Source organism: Diplotaxodon limnothrissa, linkage group LG8 (assembly GCF_057381915.1).
Source record: "Diplotaxodon limnothrissa isolate DT_005_m linkage group LG8, D_limnothrissa_male_GT1.1, whole genome shotgun sequence".
Classification (NCBI taxonomy): Eukaryota; Metazoa; Chordata; class Actinopteri; order Cichliformes; family Cichlidae; genus Diplotaxodon; species Diplotaxodon limnothrissa.
The window spans coordinates 17,447,966-17,466,983 of record NC_140603.1 but is presented as its reverse complement, the minus strand read 5'-3'; the positions used below and the strand labels follow the sequence as shown (position 1 = coordinate 17,466,983).

General features: G+C 43.4%; 1 protein-coding gene across 1 annotated transcript; it reads right to left on the bottom strand.

Annotated features, from left to right (window-relative positions):
* Positions 1 to 295: 295 nt before the first annotated feature.
* LOC146626688 (G protein-activated inward rectifier potassium channel 1-like) lies at positions 296 to 18,796 on the bottom strand. Its single transcript, XM_085360736.1, has 3 exons — positions 18,128 to 18,796; positions 1,379 to 1,595; positions 296 to 969 (listed from the first exon to the last, which is right to left on the bottom strand). The coding sequence occupies exons 1-3, from the start codon at positions 18,794 to 18,796 to the stop codon at positions 296 to 298; spliced, it is 1,560 nt and encodes a 519-aa protein (XP_085216862.1).
* Positions 18,797 to 19,018: the final 222 nt, after the last annotated feature.

Genomic DNA, 19,018 nt, shown 5'->3' with positions numbered 1-19,018 from the left:
GGAACAAGCACAAGGACATAAATGTTAAAAGTCAGTGGGGGGCACAGATGGTGATATATCAAAACTGAGTCACAGTATGAGCGGATGGATGGCTTATTGGTGTTGTCCTTCTATTTGTGGCAATGGACAACTTAGTAAAGAGCCTGATAAGAAATACTGAAAACTGGAGAGAATCTGCAGAAATTACAAAAAAACAAACAAAATTAGATCACAGTAGACTTTACTTATATGCAATGCCCATCAAGCCTGATAAATTTTTCAAATTAGTTTTAGTCCTGAAGGTAGTTTGCAGATGTCAGCGGTCAGCATTCATTCTGCGCAGTTTGGGAGGCAGGTTGTCCTCTGGCCGACTCCCTACCAAGGAGATCTGGACTGGTGCTGGGGTTGGAGCAGCAATGGTGCTAATGGCTGTGGGCAATCTGTGCTTCTCCAGCTCACTCTCCTCAGCTTCTCCATCCAAAGACAACAGCTGGACCTGCTCCTCCGGATGTCCTTGCCTCACTACAGGGATGGAGCTGGACCTCAGCCTCTGAATACTAAGCGGCAGATCTCCTGTGCTGGAGGCCTTCCCCCCAGGCAAGGCTGACCCAGTCTTCAGCCCCCTCCAGAGATGCTCCTCCCTGCTGGAGCTCATGCGCTGGAGTTTGCTGGGCAGCCTGGAGACTTGATCGTCTACATGGTCTGCATTGTCAGCTGACAGGAGCCTCTCCCTGCGGCCTACTCGGCTGCTGTTCTTCAGCAGAGGCGAAGGGGGAGTAGGCGCAACAGGCAGGGGGTTGGGTGACGTCGGGGAGGACTTCTCCTCCTGCTCTTTGACACTGTAGGGAGGTGTGGGGACTTCAAAGGTGTTGTGGAACTGGGAGTAATCAACTCTGAAGAAGCCCTCTTCAAGAGACATGACAGGGAGGAAGCGATGACCCCACAAGACTTCATCTTCAGTGTAAGATGTCCTTGCCTGGCATGTCATACCTGAGATGAAGAGAAAAGACAGAGTAGAAAAAATTTTCAAATACAGACAGGGAAAAGACAAAGAGGAGATGACTAACACACTGTAACATTATGAGGAAAACTGAATTAAATAAAAATGGACTGACAGCCAGACAGGAAGCTGATATGAAAGTGGTGAACTGCTTCAGGGACAAGGGAGAGGGAAACATGAAAAACTAACAGAGATGGAAGCAGCCTTGTGTTTTGAATAATTAAACACCATGAAATTAAACATTGTGTTAAATATTTCATTTTATATTACTGAGAAGCTCCATCTAACACCTGCTAAATGATGATGAGACAAATGATAAGGGACAGCGATGCTTACACAAAGTTAGTTGTTTTTAAACAAGACAGCAAAAGGACCTCAGAAATAAGAATACGTTCTTACCAGTGGTCTCCACGATGCCCTCCAGAATGACAACAATCTCAAACTGATCGTTCATGAGCGAGCGCTGTGACAGGTCGAAGAACGGGCTGTTGCTGTTGATCTCATGGCAGATAGTCAAAGGTGACACTAGGAAGAGCTGATCCGCCCCCGTCCCGAAACCTACATCCAGTTCACACTGATCCAGAGGCAGGAACTCGCCCTCTGGGGTCTGCCGAGACTGTGGACACAAATGAACAGGACATTTTAGCACAAACATTGAAGTTTATACCAACACTCCCACCAAGGCAGTGTAAGGAAGAAAAGATGTACATTAAATGGATTTTCTAATCTTTCATAAAAGGGGTTTTGAGGGTTTCTACAAAGATGGAGTCCTTCTGACTCTGAGGCAGATTGCTCTGCAGCCTCAAGTCAGAACTCCTGAGATTTTGACTCGTGAGGGACCTAGCTACATAAACTAGAAAGCCTGACTGAGATAATGCTGGTGATTGGCATTTAGCAACTTCATAAACTAGCAAGAGAGTCTTAAAATCACTGATATGAAGTGGACACTTTAAAACCTGACATTATTGTTACATTTTATTTGATTTAAAACAAAAACAAAGCAGAAAGCAAAGTGTAAAAAAATTCATGCCAATTCACAGTTTTGTACTAGGTTGTGGTCAGACTATGCTGGGACCAGTTGCCAGGCAACCAGCATAGACTCAAAGAAGTTACCGGTCATATCTGCCATGCAGACATGAAAGTGTCGAGAATCTTCTTGTCACCTAAATTATCTTTAGGACATTATCAGTGTGGTGTTTGCTGTTTATGGAAGTGTATTTCCAGCTGAGGAAAACACATCTGACAAAATGAATTAATTGAATCATATTGTCGTCATGTTAAAAAAAAAACCCTCTGAATTTCAAAGTACTGTTTTGCTTTCATGTAGAACATGCAAATGACTCTACCTACACAGCTAAAAGGTTTTATGACCCATTTTAACACACATTTTAGAGCCCTGAACTTTCCTACACATCACCCGAAAGAGGTGCATGTGAGAGTGAAAGGGTCCAAAGCCACTGAAGCATTAACCAGTTTTTAGCCTGGAGTCTCATTGGTTCAAAGTCAGTGTGTTTGATTGAAGCTAATATTCCTGCACAAAAATAGCTTTTTACAGGCTATAGTTGAGTTGATGAGGACAGATTGTCAATCTGTCAGGTTTAACCTCTCCTTTGCAGTACCTACCACTTGGTGAGTACTTTTCATGTGAAACCCAACTACTGCTACTATATATATGCACATATTCTTTATCCTTGTGTTACGGCCCTAGCAGGGCCTCTCTCTCTCTCCTGAGGGTGCCTATGTGGGCGTGTCCCACTACCTCCTGCCTGAGGTGCCACCTTTCCCTCCTGTACAGCTGACTCCCATCAGCAATTAAGGGTATTTAAGCCCAGAGCAGGGTGAGCTCTGGGCCAGAGTGCCATTTTGTGTGGGTACAGCTAGTGAGCTGTGTAGTGTGTTGTCCAGCTAGTGAGCTGTGTAGTGTGGTTTCCAGCTAGTGAGCTGCGCTTTCCTTTTGACTTTTTGCTTTATTTGACCAACGCCTGAGTTTTGTTTGTTTTGTTGGTGTTTTATGGTGATAACGGCTTGTCCGTCTCTCTTAGTTGAGCTACTTTAATAAAACTCTTTAATTTAACCCTTTTGCCTCCTTGACTCCTTTTTCTGACCTGGACACCTTTTGTTACTTCCCCCTCACCGCCTAGACCCCTCAGGGGAACGTAACACCTTGATCAAAAGGTAACCGAAGCTGCGTTTAAAGTCCACTGGAATAGCATTGAAAAGGCAATTTCCTTCTGGAATTTCACATGGTACCATATGAAATTGGATACTTAGAGAGTTAAAGTGGGGAGAATGAGTTGTTTTTGGTGCTCAAAGGCAGACAGGGTGAAGCCTGTAAACTAGAAGTGGTCGCTGAGAATTGCTTCCATCAGCCACACTTATTGAAAAACGGGACCGTAATGAAGAAGATGTAGACATTATCTTTGGTCCCAGGCTCACTTGTGGTAGTACTGTTGCAAAACAACAGCAACTAAATACAAAGCGCTCCCAGAACTGCTTCGACAGACCTACACGTCTTGTCAGATGGGGACAAAAAGCTTTGGAAAAATCTGTTAATGTTACAGCAGCAATCTGTCGAGCCCCAACTGCTGTAACACTCAGATGGTAGGGTCAGAATTTGACATAAACAACATAAATCCCATGGATCCATCCTGCCTCGTATCAGCTTGTCAGGCTGGTCGTGGTGGTGCATTGGTGTGGAGGATATTTTCTTGGCACACTTTGCGCCTCTTAGCACCAACTGAGCATCATTTAAACTCCACAGCCTTGCTGATTATTGTTGATGACCATGTCCGTCCCTTTATTACCACAATGTATCTATCATTTGATGGCTGCTTCCAGCAACATTAACGCACCGTGTCATGAAGCTCAAACCATCTTAAACTTTCCAGCAAACATAATTAAACCCCTAACGCTGATCAAAACTGGTTGCAGTACAACTTAACCATAGACGGACAGACCATGCTCCTATACAGAGTTCATGTCAGAACATCTCTTACAACATGTGAAATAGATTACATCAATCCACCATTTAGGTTTTTTTTTTCTTCTTATAATTCTTTTCTCAATAATTATAATTAATTTAATTTCATTTATTCTAACTAACAAACCAACAACAAAGAAAAAAACCTTAAATGCAAACTTTCTCTACAAAGTCTAATCAAGATATCGAGGCAATGTTTAAGAAGTACCTCAAACCAATGCCAAAGTAACATCTGTGACGTCTTTCAATTGTTATATTGGAAGAAAAGACCACCAGCTAACAGCTATTCAGTACTGAAATTTCTACTGGGTGGTTTGTTGAGCACAACAATGAGTTCACTGTACTCAAATGGCCTCCACTGTCACAGATCTCAGTCAAACACAGCCTCTTTGGCATGTGGTGGAAAAAGAGATTTGCATCATGGATGCGCCGTCGACAAATTTGCAGCAACTGTGTGAAGCTATCATATCAATATGAACCAAAAATTCTGATGGTTCCAAATCTATGATGAATTAAAGCAGTAATTTTAATACATAAAAATATTAATTTCACAGTACTCGATACAGTTATAGATCCAGAGGGCAGATTCTTAATCATTAAACTATCTATACGTGATAAAAAGCTATGTATTGCAAGTGTATATGGTCCAAATGTTGATGATCCCTCATTCTTTCACGGTTTTTTCAGTGCACTCTCTGAACACTTAGATGGCACACTTGTTCTTGGAGGTGACCTCAACCTTGGACTAAATGAAGACATGGATAGGCTCAATACAGCGGGAACTCAGCGTAATTGGCAGTCCACAAATATAATCAAACAGTATATGAGCGACTTTGGTCTTTGCGATGCATGGCGCTCCCTTCACCCCACCAGTAAGGAATATACTTTTTTCTCACATGTCCATCACTCCTACTCTCGTCTGGATTATTTTTTGGTCAGCAGCTCACTGCTGAACGACATTTCAGACACTGAGATTCACCCTATAGCTGTCAGCGATCATGGTCCTGTATCTTTAACACTAATGCACAAGAATAATACTACGCCAAGAAAAAACTGGAGATTTAATATATCACTACTTAAAGATGAAGACTTTATTAAATATTTTAAAAAAGAGTGGACTTCATATTTGAACTATAATGACACTCCCGAAACATCAGCTTCTGTTCTATGGGAAGCAGGGAAAGCTGTGATGAGAGGTAAAATAATTTCTTTCTCATCACATAAAAAGAAAAAAGAAAACAAAAATATTCAGGAATTAGAAAAAAACATCAAATCACTAGAAGAAGCCTACGCGTCCCACCAAGATCAGGAAACATTGAACAAAATACGCAAAACAAAACTAGAATTAAATGAGATAATTGATAAAAAAACAAAATTCTTAGTACAAAGACTACGCCTACAAAATTATGAACATGGTAATAAATCCGGTCAATTTCTAGCAAACCAGCTAAAAATAAATAAAGAAAAAACAACTATATGTGCTGTTCAAGATTCATCTGGGAACACAATATATGATCCGATACAAATAAACAACATTTTCAGGGATTTCTATAAAACGTTGTATTCACCACAAATAAACCCATCTAAAAAAGAAATTGATCAGTTTTTGGACAACATAACTCTTCCAAAATTATTGGACACTCAAGCAATGGCACTGGATTCACCACTGACACCAGGTGAACTCCAGGAAGCCCTGATAAGTATGCACAATAATAAGGCTCCAGGTCCAGATGGCTTTCCTGCAGAATTCTACAAAGAATTCTGGTCGATTCTAGCACCAGTTTTCTACAGAACGTTGTTGGAAATTAAAGAAAAGGGCAGACTTCCATCAAATATGAATTCTGCAAACATTAATCTCCTGCTAAAACCAGGCAAAGACCCTGTATATCCCTCAAGCTATCGTCCAATATCCCTTATAAATGTAGACCTTAAAATAATCTGCAAAGCTCTCTCAAAGAGACTGGAGAAAATAACCCCCCTCTTAATTCATCCTGACCAAACTGGTTTCATAAAAGGTAGGCACTCATCAACAAATACACGTAGATTACTTAATTTGATAGACTACTCATACAGTAAAAACCTAGAAACTACAATATTCTCTTTAGACGCAGAAAAAGCATTTGACAGAGTTAACTGGAAATTTCTATTTGCAACTTTACACAAATTTGGTTTTGGATCCTCTTTCATAAACTGGTTAAAAATATTATATAATTCCCCAACAGCTTGTGTTAGAACAAATGACCAGACATCCTCCAGCTTCTGTCTCTTGAGGGGCACCAGGCAGGGATGCCCACTCTCCCCTTCACTATTTGCAATTTTTATTGAACCACTAGCAGCAGCAATTAGACAGAATTCAGTAATTAAGGGCATAAAATGCAAGAACGTGGAACATAAAATCAGCCTTTATGCGGATGATGTGTTACTCTTTCTCCAAAATTCACAAACCAATATCTCTGGGGTGATTGAATTGATAAACTCTTTTGCAAGAATATCAGATTACTCAATTAACTGGTCAAAATCTACAGTCCTACCGATTAATTGCTCCTTCCATAATTCCTCTTCTACACCACTGCAATCGGGAAATATAAAATATTTAGGTATTAATGTTTCTCCCAAGCTTGCAGATCTAACTAAATTAAACCATATCCCACTTTTAAAGAAGGTAGAAGATGATCTGGCTAGATGGAAATGTCTACCCATATCACTCATGGGAAGGGTTGCCGCTATAAAAATGATGGTCTTACCAAAAATAAATTATTTATTCTCAATGATCCCAACTAAACCGCCACAAGATTGGTTCAGATCTCTAGATTCATGTATGTCCAAATTCCTTTGGAAAAATAAACCCCCACGTATAAGCTTAAAAACACTACAAAAGACCAAGGATAAAGGAGGACTAGAACTGCCTAACTTTCAGCACTACTTCTTAGCCAACAGGCTTCAGTTTATCTCAGGATGGCTAAAACACACCCTCTTAGATGAACCTTGGCTAGATGTAGAACAAGCACTCTGCAATAATCTAGAGATCTCAGACCTACCATTTATCAGCTCAAACATCCAACGACATGAATGCTTTAAAAGCATCAACATCAGCTCTTCTCTGACAGCATGGTGGGAGTTTCTAAAATTGACGGCGTCTTCATTAATCCCATGCAAACGTACACCTATCTGGAACAACCCTGACATATTACAAAACAATAATATGATAAACTTTTCAGATTGGAGTGATAAAGGAATCAAATATTTAGAACATATACTAGAAGGAACAGAATTTATTTCATTTGACGGACTAGTTACACAATATGGGATCAACAAGAAAAGATTTTTAGAATATCAACAAATTAAATCCATAGTAAAAAAGAAATTTAAACCGGGTCAAGTTGAACTACAAACACCACCAAGTGTGGTTCAATTTCTTACTCTTAAACCCCCCAAATTACTATCCAAAATATACAGAATGCTTTCTAAAACAGATGAATCAATATCACTTCCTATTGCAAAATGGGAAGCGGATTTATCAGTTAACTTAGACCTAAACTTCTGGTCTCAGATTTGCTTAAAAACCTTTCATCTAATTAGAAATCCCAGTCTTCAATTAATTCAATACAAAATATTACATAGAGTGCACTATACAGGTCATCGGATGTTCAAGATGGGCTTTACGTCTACCAACAACTGCTCACACTGCCAAACCAATTCACCGGACAATTATATCCACGCTCTTTGGTTCTGTCCACCAGTTCAGAAGTTTTGGCGCGAGATATGTGAAGACTTATCGAAGTGTCTGAAATGTAACATTTCAACTTCCCCCTTAGTGTGTTTGTTGGGCAGCTTAGATAATGTCACTTCAGAAAAGAATATCGCCCATATGGTTTTCACTGCCCTATGCATAGCCAAGAAAACAGTCCTCATGAACTGGAAAAATAAAAATAATCTTAATTCTAACCAATATAGAAATTATCTATTAGATTACATTAGTCTTGATACAGCCTCTGCCACCACATCAGATCAATTGCTCTGGGCTCCTTTGATCAGCTCCATCACCTAGTGGGGGTGGGGGGGTCATAGTTTGGTCCCGCCTTCACTGTTGTGATTGGTGTGGGGGTAGGGACAGGCTTAGGGCGTCGGGGGGTTCCCCGGAGGCATCTTCCTTGGGGGGCTCAACCCGGGGTAGCGGTCATGTCCGGTTAGGGGCTCTGTTGGCTCTCCGGTGACTGTTTCCTCGCGGCTGCGTGCAGCGGGGCTAGGGGAGGGTCTGTGCTGACGGACGTGGGTTACTGACCTGGTAGCCTGGCTGCCTCTGGGTGGGTCCGGGATGGGCGTGAGGTTCTGGGGGCGCTCCGTCTCTGGGCTGGGACCCGGACCGGGCCTCGGGGGCTTGGGTCCTGGTTGGTGTGTTGCCGGGGTTGTGGGCGGGTGGGTGCATGGGGGCCCAGCCCTGGAGCAGGGTGCCGCCGGTGCGTCGAGCCACCTGGGGGGCTCTTCAACTGGTGGGGGAGATTGTCACATCTGGCAGGAGCTTTCCTCTCCTCAGGAGCTTCCTCTGCAGGAGGGGGAGATACAGGAGAGGTGGAGGAAGATCTCAGCCTGGGTGTTTATTGTCTTATGTAGTCTGGAAGATGAGTGGATGGTGGGGTGGGTGCAGTTTTCTCTGTGGTGGGGTTGGGTGGACTGTCCCGGGCTCTGTGGGGCCGGGCGGCGCTGCTGCATTGGGCCCGGTCTGGATGGGCCTGGGCCCCCTTTCCCTGGCGGGTCGCGGAGTATGGGGGTGCCTACTGGGGTCAGCGGGGGAGCTGGCCCCAGGGAGGGGTCACCTGCCCCTCCCTTCCTTCCCTCCCCATCTCCAGCTGCCTCCCTCTTCCCGCTCCACCACAACCACCCACACATGCAGGGCCTTGGAGTAGGGGTATGTCACCAGGGTGCAGAGGAGGCTACCCCCCCCCCCCCCCCCCCTGTCCCCTTCTGGCTGCCTCTGCCTCAATTTTATCCCACAACTTAGACATTCACATTACTCACACTCTCATTACACATACATATAGGATCTTGGGGGTGGGCACGATACACGGAGTCCAAAGTACCATCAGGGTGTACACCCCACCCCTGGCATCGTTGCCCACCTCTCAATTTTAAATACATGTAGACATTGAGGGCTAGCAGGAGGGACCATGCGCTTACCTGCTGCTCTCTGGCAGGTAGCTCCAAGCCCTCCTGGGTTTTAAATGCACCTTAGAACACACATGCATCAACATTACAATGAGCGGGTGGAGGGAGGTTCGGAGTCTTCTCTCACCCCCGTTCTCTGCGACCTGCTGGAGCAGGGGGGCTAGGACTAGGAGGAGGAGTTGGCCGTCCGACTGCGGTCTGGAGTGTGGAGCCTTCCTGCTGCTGCGGAGTCGGGGCGGTCTGCCTCCCCCCACCGCAGGGAAAAGGGAAACACCACCTGGGTCTGGGTGCAGTTCCCCCCTCCAGGGGCGGGGGCACCTAGACCCGGTTTGTAGAGTACGCTTGGGGAGTGTGATCGTGTGTACAACGTCTCTTTATGTCTGTCTCCACGTTGGTTGAGTGTGGAGTAAGTGCATATGAGAGCATGAGGGTGGGAATGGATGTTTGTATCTGTGTGTGCCTGTATGTCTGTGTCTATATGTCAGGTTGGGTGTCAGGCGCCACCTCTCTGGGGACATCTCAGGCCCTCCAAGGTTGGGAGGCCTATCTCCCCCTACCACCACTTCCCCTGCCAGTGGCGGACCCCCTCAGACATCGGTGCGTTGGTGGTTCTTTGTGTCCGGGGATGGGCGTCCAGGTACACACCGGCTCACTCCTTGGCGGCCGCTTATCGGGGCCTGGAGCCTGGGGCTCGCTCGGGCCACTTCGGAGGTGGGGTGCCCCCGGCCTCTCGGCCTGGGGCTCGGTCACTCAGGCGCAGCTGGCTGCCGGCGGAGCTCACGGGCGCGTCACTGCAACTCCCCCTGGCTTCTGCTCCGCGGCTGCTGAGTGAGCCCTCTTGCTTTCTTTTTTCTTTCTCAGCAGGTGATCCAGGTGATTGATATATGCATTTTTTTGGTTCTGTTGGTTTTTGTCTTTTGCCCTTCTCCCCCGTCCCTCTTCTCAGCTGTTTCTCTTTCCCTCTTTCTTTCTCCCTTTCTTTCCCCCAGTCAAGTCTGTCCCGTATTCAGTAAGTGAAAATAAAATAAACAATAAAAGGTGAATCAAATGGACCATTACGGCAAGGCTGGGATGGTCAGTTTGGTAAAGTAAATCCGTTGGGCATCTTTCTTTGCCTTTAGACAACAATTCTGATGGCAAAAGAGCCAAACGGGACAGGCCAAAAAAAAAAAAAAAAAAAAAAAAAATTGTTATATTGGAAGAAAAGACCACCAGCTAACAGCTATTCAGTACTGAAATTTCTACTGGGTGGTTTGTTGAGCACAACAATGAGTTCACTGTACTCAAATGGCCTCCACTGTCACAGATCTCAGTCAAACACAGCCTCTTTGGCATGTGGTGGAAAAAGAGATTTGCATCATGGATGCGCCGTCGACAAATTTGCAGCAACTGTGTGAAGCTGTCATATCAATATGAACCAAAAATTCTGATGGTTCCAAATCTATGATGAATTAAAGCAGTTCTGAATGCAAAAGGAGATCCAACACAATGTAAGCAATGTGGACCTAATGAAGTGTATTTTTGCTGTATAGTGGTAAAAGCAAGAACAACTGACCTGAGGAGGCAATAGCACTGAAATGTACTTGTCACACTGACTGGCAGACATGCAGGGTAAAAGTGAGAATGAAGGTGTTAAAACAATAGTCTCTCACCTTCCCAGCATCTCGTTCTGACAACCCAAGCACCAGTAATCTTTATTTCATTTTTTTTTTCATTCACTGTGTACACACCTCATAATTTCCAGCAGATTAGACCCCATTGAAATTCTCAGCAACAGTCTGGCCTTAAAAAAACCAACATTGTTGACCAAATGTAGACCAAATAGGGCAAATCTAAATAAGTAAAGTATGTGTTAAATGAAAATATCAAGAAAGAAGCTCAAAGAAAAGGCCAAAAAGAAAAAATACTGATAATACCCATATGAGTTCTAACATTTCATACATAAACAGAAGGGTGAAAATCATCTTTCCCCGTTGTTAATGTTTATTAGTAGATTAAATAGATTATATCTTCTTCCCGTCGCCTACTGTTAACTTTCATGAAGAGTGGCCTCCCCGGCCCTTTGAGCAAGGAGCCAATCGGTTCACAGATGGCAAACAGCCTGTCATTTGTATTCACCGTGATGTTGAGGACAGAAGGGTGTGACATTTCACAGGAAGACGTCTGTGCCCACAGATCCCCGGCTCGCCTTCTTGAGGGAAAGTGTCACCCATCATGCTGCATCAGTGGCTGCCGCTCACTGAACGCGCAGACGGGGAGCCGATGTAACATGTCCACTGAAGTTAAGTCGAAAAAGCAAGAAATGCGGATGTTTTTTATGTAACAGTGAGAACTCTACTTAAAAGGAAACAAGCAGAAAAAGCTGTAAAAAGCTACACCACCCACCGCGCCTTTGATCTGTCAGTCTACGGGGTGTATTCTCGTAACAAATAAAATAATGTTACTCGATTTGGGGATTTCATCAAGGAAGAGATGTAAAATCTCCTCAGTCAGAGTCTGATCATGCCTGGAATGGAGGGGTGCCTGCATAGGGTGGCTTTGCCAAACCAAACAAACTGCTTCTGTTTACCTTTGCCATTAAAGATAAAGTAATTCCATCTTTGATGCCTAAAACAATCAGGTCATGTCCGCTGTAAAGTGTTTTGGCAACTGTTAAGCCATTAAATGCATTAATCTGTTTACTCCAGCTGGACTTCCTGGATCGATTGTCTTACCGGTAGCCACTATAAATAACAGACACCCTTACAAAAGCAGCCCTTCCTTTTGCTTTTGGTCTAAATCCCAGCTTATAGGATTACATCGTCTGACATTAAATACTTTTCACTTTATTGCTGAGAGCTTGGAGATATTACTCTCACTCTGCATGATAAATATAAAGTGGCATTCATCGGGCAGTTTGCTTAGCTTAGCAGCACAAAGCTATCATTTCAAAGCAGCAACCTCCAGGGCTGAGAAATGAGTAGCAAAAACAGTAGTTCCTGCATTGGCTACTTGTGGCTGGCTTCAAAAGCAAGACAGTCCCCACTGACTCCTGTGGGGAAATACCCAACTTCAGCAATGAATTTAACACTTTTACAGCCTTTAATAAAAAAAAACTTTACAGTAGCTCCTTTTAGAGCACACCCATTTTTATGGTTTTTTTTTTATGTTTGTTTTTATTGTTGATGTCATTATCTGACAAATATGACCTCCTGCTTGGTACAGACTGTATGCTACAGAACTTGTCCTGTCTCCAGCCCCTCACTCCCAAACTGGCTGCAGCACATGGTTGTTTCCTGTTAAAAAGGAGTTTTTCCTTCCTGCTGTTGCCAAGTCTTTGCTCATATGGGTCTTCTGATTGTTAGGGTTTTCTCTCTGTTATTATTAAGGCTTTACCTTACATTACCAAGTGCCTTGATTATTGAGAACTGAACCCTCTTGTCTAACTATGGTATAGATAAGAGGGTGGAAAAATGCTAACATTGAGGCTCTTCAATTATGCCTCTGATGTTTTCATATTTACACTTAGTGAACAGTAAAATGCAGTCCAGTGTGGTAATAGGTATTGCTGCTTAAATCCTTTTTATCCAGCTTAATTATCCATCTAACTGCCCTTCTTTTTAGCAGCAATCTTTATGACATCAAAAACAGGCAAAGCTCAAGATTTCCTTCTATTTAAATATAATAATGGTGCTACTGCACTAGATTTTCCCATTTGGAAACCAGTGTACTGGTAAGTCATTTATTTCTGGGTGTAAAGGTAAAACTGCTGATTTTAATAAATCCTCACTGCTTGCCTCACTAGCGCTGTAGTGCTACAACAGAATTATACCCCTGCCAAGGACGCAGAAAGCTGCTGGATGGCTTTAACAATGTAAAAGCCTTGTGTGTTCTCTTAGTGCTGCTAAACAGTCAGCGCCACAGGGGGGAAATTAATGGCCTTTGGAAGAGGTCCTGATATGGAGGGGGTGCTTAATTTACCAAGCCACCTGAGATTCAAGTTGAGTGAAGGCAGGCCCTCTCCCTGGTGACTCACTTCCCCTTCAGTGAGAGTTTGTGTGGACTGTGTGTGCAAATGCATGTGTTTGAGAAAGATACTAAACCCAGACATCAACAATGCAACACAAATGTATTACTTTTGTGTTTGACATGCAAATGTGGACATGTGTCCAGCTACTGGGCTTTGAGCGGGAGATAAAATGTGATTCTCGCACAGATGTTGCATTCTATCTCTCAATCTGTCTGCCACAACATTATCGCTTTTGCCTCTTCTTCTCTTCTTTCTTCTGCTTTCCCTGCTTGTCCTTCAGAGTTAGACGGTGGCAGATGTTGCGAGTCATGCCGGCATATCTGCCGGCCTGTCTCGCTAAGCTCCTGCATGCATGCCTGTCTCTCTGCTTCTCGCCCTTATCACTTATCTCCTGCTGTGGACCAACCTACTGAGACAAGCTTCTGTTGACACTGACGAGCACCGCCCAGCTGTCACTCTCCCCCGCTGCATTTTTGTTCAGTCTTGTTTGCCACACTTGCTGCTGTCTACTGCTTCCATCTCCTTTGTCCTACCAATTTTTTTTCTTGCCAAGATAAGCTCGTTACGACCGCGCTCTGACGGCAACCCACATGCCTGCATGTTTCCATTTTAATATTATATTTCACTTGTGCTGCAGGGGTCAGAGCACCTCTGCATTCCACTGGTTTATTAATTAATGCTGCATCAATATTAATGGAATTTCAAGGACTTTTATGTTTTTACATTAACATGCATTGTGGATATAGGGTGGGCAGTACTGCCAGAGAGCTGTGTTTCTGCTCATAATTAAGTTTGTTATGTGTAACCATAAAATTGGGATCTACTATTATATTTCACCAGGCACAAGTTAATTACTTGTGTCTGGTGAAATATAATACAGCCTAAAGCTGCATTCTTTCTAGTTCTCTTAAAAGTGGCTATATGTATGTACACTATGCCAACAAATGCCTTGAAATACACTTGTCTAACAGCAGTATTGAACTGGATGCAGTTGAATGGGTTCATGAATTCACATCTAGCACTGCAAACTGGTTACTTGAATCTTACATTCAGGACGAATAACCCGGTTTTTATCCTGGTGCCATAACCCATAACTAACTCTTCGTTCTTGTGAGTATTTTTGAATCATTCTAAAATGTGTTTTGTGGACTTAGAGAGGGAATTTCACTGCAGCCCTGTGGATGGTAATCCTGGTATTACTGTAGTTGGAATTTGATTTGTATTGCTATCAGCAAGTCTGATGTTTTCCATTGCTGGACTTCCCTACTCCTGCTCTTCGTCACAAATGCTGTGGCAGCCAAAGGGTGGAGGGTGTCACATTTGGTGTTCTCAGGATCTGCTTTTTCCAGCTGATTTAGTTCTGATAGCTCCTTCAAGCCATGACCTCCAGTTTGCAATGGGTTAGTTTGCTTCAGAATGTGCAGCAAATGTGTAAAGCGCTTTGAGTGCTCAGAAGAGTAGAAAAGCGCTATATAAGAACCAGTCCATTTACCAAAATTAGCACCTCCAAGTTTAAGGCCATGGTTTTCAGGCAGAAAGGATGGAGTGCCCACTCCGACCTGGGAATAAGTTGCTAGCCCGAGTGCAGAAGTTCAGGTATCTCCGAGTCTTGGTCACAAGTCACGGAAGAAGGGAGTGGGAGATTGAAATAAGGCTACAATGTTTAAAGTAAATTTTTTATATTCTTATCGCATCTTCTAGACAAGTCCCACATGTCACTGAGCTTGTCGATAAAAGAGACATGTGAAATGGAAAGAGGCACGCCCACCATCACCTTCTACTTTACATTTCTACTTGTGCTTCAGTCCTCTAAACTTCTACTGATGAAACTCAGTAAAATTCACATCCAGCAGTTAGAGGGCAAACTCAAGGAGATCAGTGTTGGCTTTAATGTTCATTAATTCCCCCTTGCAATGTTCATGCAAGGGGGAATTATTTAGGACTCCAGTGACAGTTTCTTACATCATTGTGTAAAAGAGTCAGAAAATACATAGCTGAAGAGTCCAAATACTCCACCAAGTATTCTTTTCTGTAATAATTCACAGACTGCACACACACCAACTTTACTTTTTCCCAAAAGTCCAGAGTATCCAGGTCCCACAGCATATTTATGGCCCATGCCTAGGTATCTCCGTGCCACCGTACGTTTGCACTGCTCCATCATTAGGATTTACTGCAGCATGCCTCATTTCTTCAGCCAGCTTTGTGGGCAAAAAATCTGACAGTGACCTTGAGTGGCGTGCTACCTGAACATGAGCCATGGCATCGTTTGCACAGTGCAGCTGTAGTACTAGAGGGCTATGTTGAATCAATCTACTCTACAATACACCGCTGTGCAGTCTGACAACACAGTGACGTACATGGGCAGGAAAAAAGGAACAATGCAGCAGTGTTACAATCATACCCTGCACACAGATTTCACAGCACGATTAGTCCAGGATCCAAAGATGATGAAGGCTTCTTCTTAAAATATCACAATCAGCTAATGTGGACAAGACTTATGAATTCATCAAACAGGTTTTGACCCTTTACTGCAGGTTAATTGAATATTTTTATTTTTATTTTTATTTTACACGTGATTCATGTGTCCTGGACATCTGACCTTCCATTAACACATAAATGATTGTAGCTTAAAAATATCATTTAATGATCATTACTCACTGGCAGAAATCCCAGGTCAGGATCATCACATAAATTTAATCAACTGATCTTAGAAAGGAAGCCAAGGACTGTTTAAATAAAGTCTGAAAAAAAAAAGCTGATGGATGAAAGCACTCTAAACAGCAAATGTTTACCATGCAGTAATTAAGCAGCACTCCAGGCTGGCACGTTCACTTAAACTTGAGACGTGAGGCAAGACCAAGAAAGCTACCTGCACAGCTAAAGTACTGGGTCTCCATTATGTATCTAATCAGCAACAGTAATGCAGCATTTGTTCCAGTACGTTCTGCTGTGAATGCTACAAATCACACCTGACTGATGAATTCAGTTCCAGTATCAGGAACCGAATACAGCTTAAACTTTCATAACAATTCCTCTTTAATGATAAATCTACAGTGGCTCTGATTGACGCTGAAATTTTACAGCGTGTCCCGTGGGTGTTTGTTTTACTGCTTTCACTCTGTTATTTCAAACAGGACAGAATGCATTAGAGGTGACTATGCAGAGTGTAAAACGGCCTGAAATGAACTGCTCTCCTCTGCAGAGGGAGGAAAGTTGATGATGGTGCATTCTGTGTGATTATTCATCTGTGAGACTGGTGATTAAGTGCAATCAAGACACTATATTTTTCCTTTGCCTTTCTCAGCTGTTAATTAAAGGACAATTGATAAAGTAATGAAAGAAAAATGGGAGAAAGAGCTGAAACAGTGGCAGTAATAAGGCTTTTAATAATGAGTGACTTTTATTTATTATTTCTTTCTTTTTATTGAAGTCAAATGAAAAATAGAGGGATTAAAACATTTTAAAAGGACTTTAAACATTTTTTTCTGTTGACTTGGTTAAGAAAACAAAATAAACAACTAAGTACAATCAACTCGTTGGTGTGAGTTCATAAAAGTGAGCCGTCACTGAAGATCACCTCACAACTCCAAAGGAGTAACAAAAGCACAGATAACTGTCACAACAAAGCGCTGCCGGCTATTAAGGTTTAAACTGATGAACACTGCTACAGGGAGCTTATGCGGGCTCATACAAAGTCCTCAAATTGTGATGAATTGTTGTGTTTGGACTTTTTTCAGCACCTGAGATACACAGACACTGTTGAGCACTGTCCATCAGTCATAAGGTCTGCAGGCCAAAAAGAAATGTTGCTTAGAGGACTTGAGAAAAGCATTCCCCTGGTGAGAGACTGCTGTTTGAAGCTGCAGTTTCAGTCTATTTCAGTTGTGAAATTGCATGACACAAAATGTTTTCCTCTTCCCTTTTATCATAGCCGACAGCAGCTGCCTCAGCTCTCCTTTCATCCTCCGGATTTTTATTTTTATTTTTTGCAGCGCTGAAAGGCAGCAGTTGCTCTGGTAAAATGCCAAATCACTGTCACGTCTCAGTATTTAATAGTTACATTTTGTCCTGTCTTTAGGAAAGAGTGGCCACAGGAATTACAGCCATTGTAGCCGGTTAACTTTAGAAATGATCTTTTAACCAAGTGCTTGTGCTGTAGTTGGCCACAAACTATTTCCTGGGGGAGGCATTCATCTCATCTGTGGACAGCTTAAGTTGAGGCTGAATTTGAATATACAACCCACTGACAGCCATACTGCTGACTGAAGGAGGGGTGGGGGGCAGTTTGTGATGACCCTCGCTGAAGCAGGCGGCTCACTCAGCATCTCAGAAATGAAGAGAGGAGAGCTGATAAACACAGAGCTGAAATACACAGCCTGTAGCTGTAAGTAGGATGCTCCGGGGAGTAAATGGCCACTTATTAAAGCACAACTCACGATGGAGCCTCGCTATAAAAGCAGAGCCCCTACAGCAGGGATGCTAAACTCATTTCAAATCACGTACAGGCTGATCTTAAACCTCTGGTAGTTCATTGTCCAGACTGTTCTGTACCTATAAAATATAAATCTTCCATTAGGTCAGAAAAAACGTACAATTTATCTATTACTTAATTACTTTGGTGTAGTGTGTGAATGGAAGTTGTTGTTTATATATATATATATATATATATATATATATATATATATATATATATATATATATATATATATATATATATATAGGAAAAGCTCTAACACTTGGAGAGTTACAGTTAAAAGTTCTAAGTCCATGCTTTCCTTCGTATATTCCAGGCCATCCAGTGGGAATCTTTGCCCTGAAATAGTCAAATCTGGGAATTAACAGAAATTCGGTGCATGGCTTGAAAAACGGTCACAACACTTAACACACACTTAACAATTTGAGAGTGTATTTTATTCAGACACAACACGTTCAGAGTTGAGGTGGCGCAGGAGAAACATCCTCTGGCTATTACCCAGGTAACGCGCGTGCTTACCTTTATGAGTTTGCACCTGATCTGAGCGGACACCATGTGGCTGTTTCGCAGGTTTCCCACTCGGAACATGAGGCATAACTTCCCGTCCCGCTGCGAAATGACCGCGTCCTGGCTGAACATCAGCGTCTCCGCGCGCTTCTTGGGCTGCGACATCTTGATGAACATGCAGCCAATCAGGAAAGCGTCCACGATGGAGCCCAGCAGCGACTGGAAGAGGAAGAGGATGATACCCTCAGGACACTTTTCCGTGATGTACCGGTGGCCGTAGCCGATGGTCGCCTCGGTCTCGATGAAGAACAAGAACGCAGAGGGAAAGTTGTAGACGTTGGCGACGCACGGGGTGTAGGACGAGTTGTGGCCGCCGTAGCTCAGGTCTCCGCGGATGTAAGCGATGACCCACCACATCGAAGCCATGACCAGCCACGCCACCGTGTACGTGAGGATGAAGATGAGCAGGTTCCAGCGCCACTTTAGATCCACCAGCGTGGTGAATAGATCAGAGATGTACCTGCTGGTTTCACTCCCAAGGTTACCGTGCTGGACATTGCAGCGGCCGTTCTTCTCTACAAATCGCTGCCTCTTTTTCTTCACCGGCGCGGAAAAAGTCATGATCCGGTTGGTGTTTACAACCTGGTAGTCCTCGCCAAATTTCCGCCGTATGGCTGACATTGTGTGCTTTCGGTCACCTTACTGGCAACGATCAGTTCTTGTGCAGAATCGGGCTCTTTGCGCAAGTTTGGCACCGTCTAACCAAAACCGTGCAACAGCATTCAGCCAAGACATGCCCCGCTCGCATCCCACGAGATGGAGATGCGCTTCTCTCCGGTAAATTAATCGTAGGCTAAATGAGCCGAGATTCTGCGCAATACATCATTCATACTCGGTCCCTTT

Excerpts from the sequence above, each read along its gene's own strand:
- LOC146626688 (XM_085360736.1), bottom strand. The coding sequence starts at position 18,796 with ATGTCAGCCATACGGCGGAAATTTGGCGAGGACTACCAGGTTGTAAAC. Across the intron at positions 1,596-18,127 it reads TCAGGTGCAAACTCATAAAG|TCTCGGCAGACCCCAGAGGG; the intron begins GTAAGCACGCGC and ends TTGTGTCCACAG. Across the intron at positions 970-1,378 it reads GGGCATCGTGGAGACCACTG|GTATGACATGCCAGGCAAGG; the intron begins GTAAGAACGTAT and ends TCTTCATCTCAG.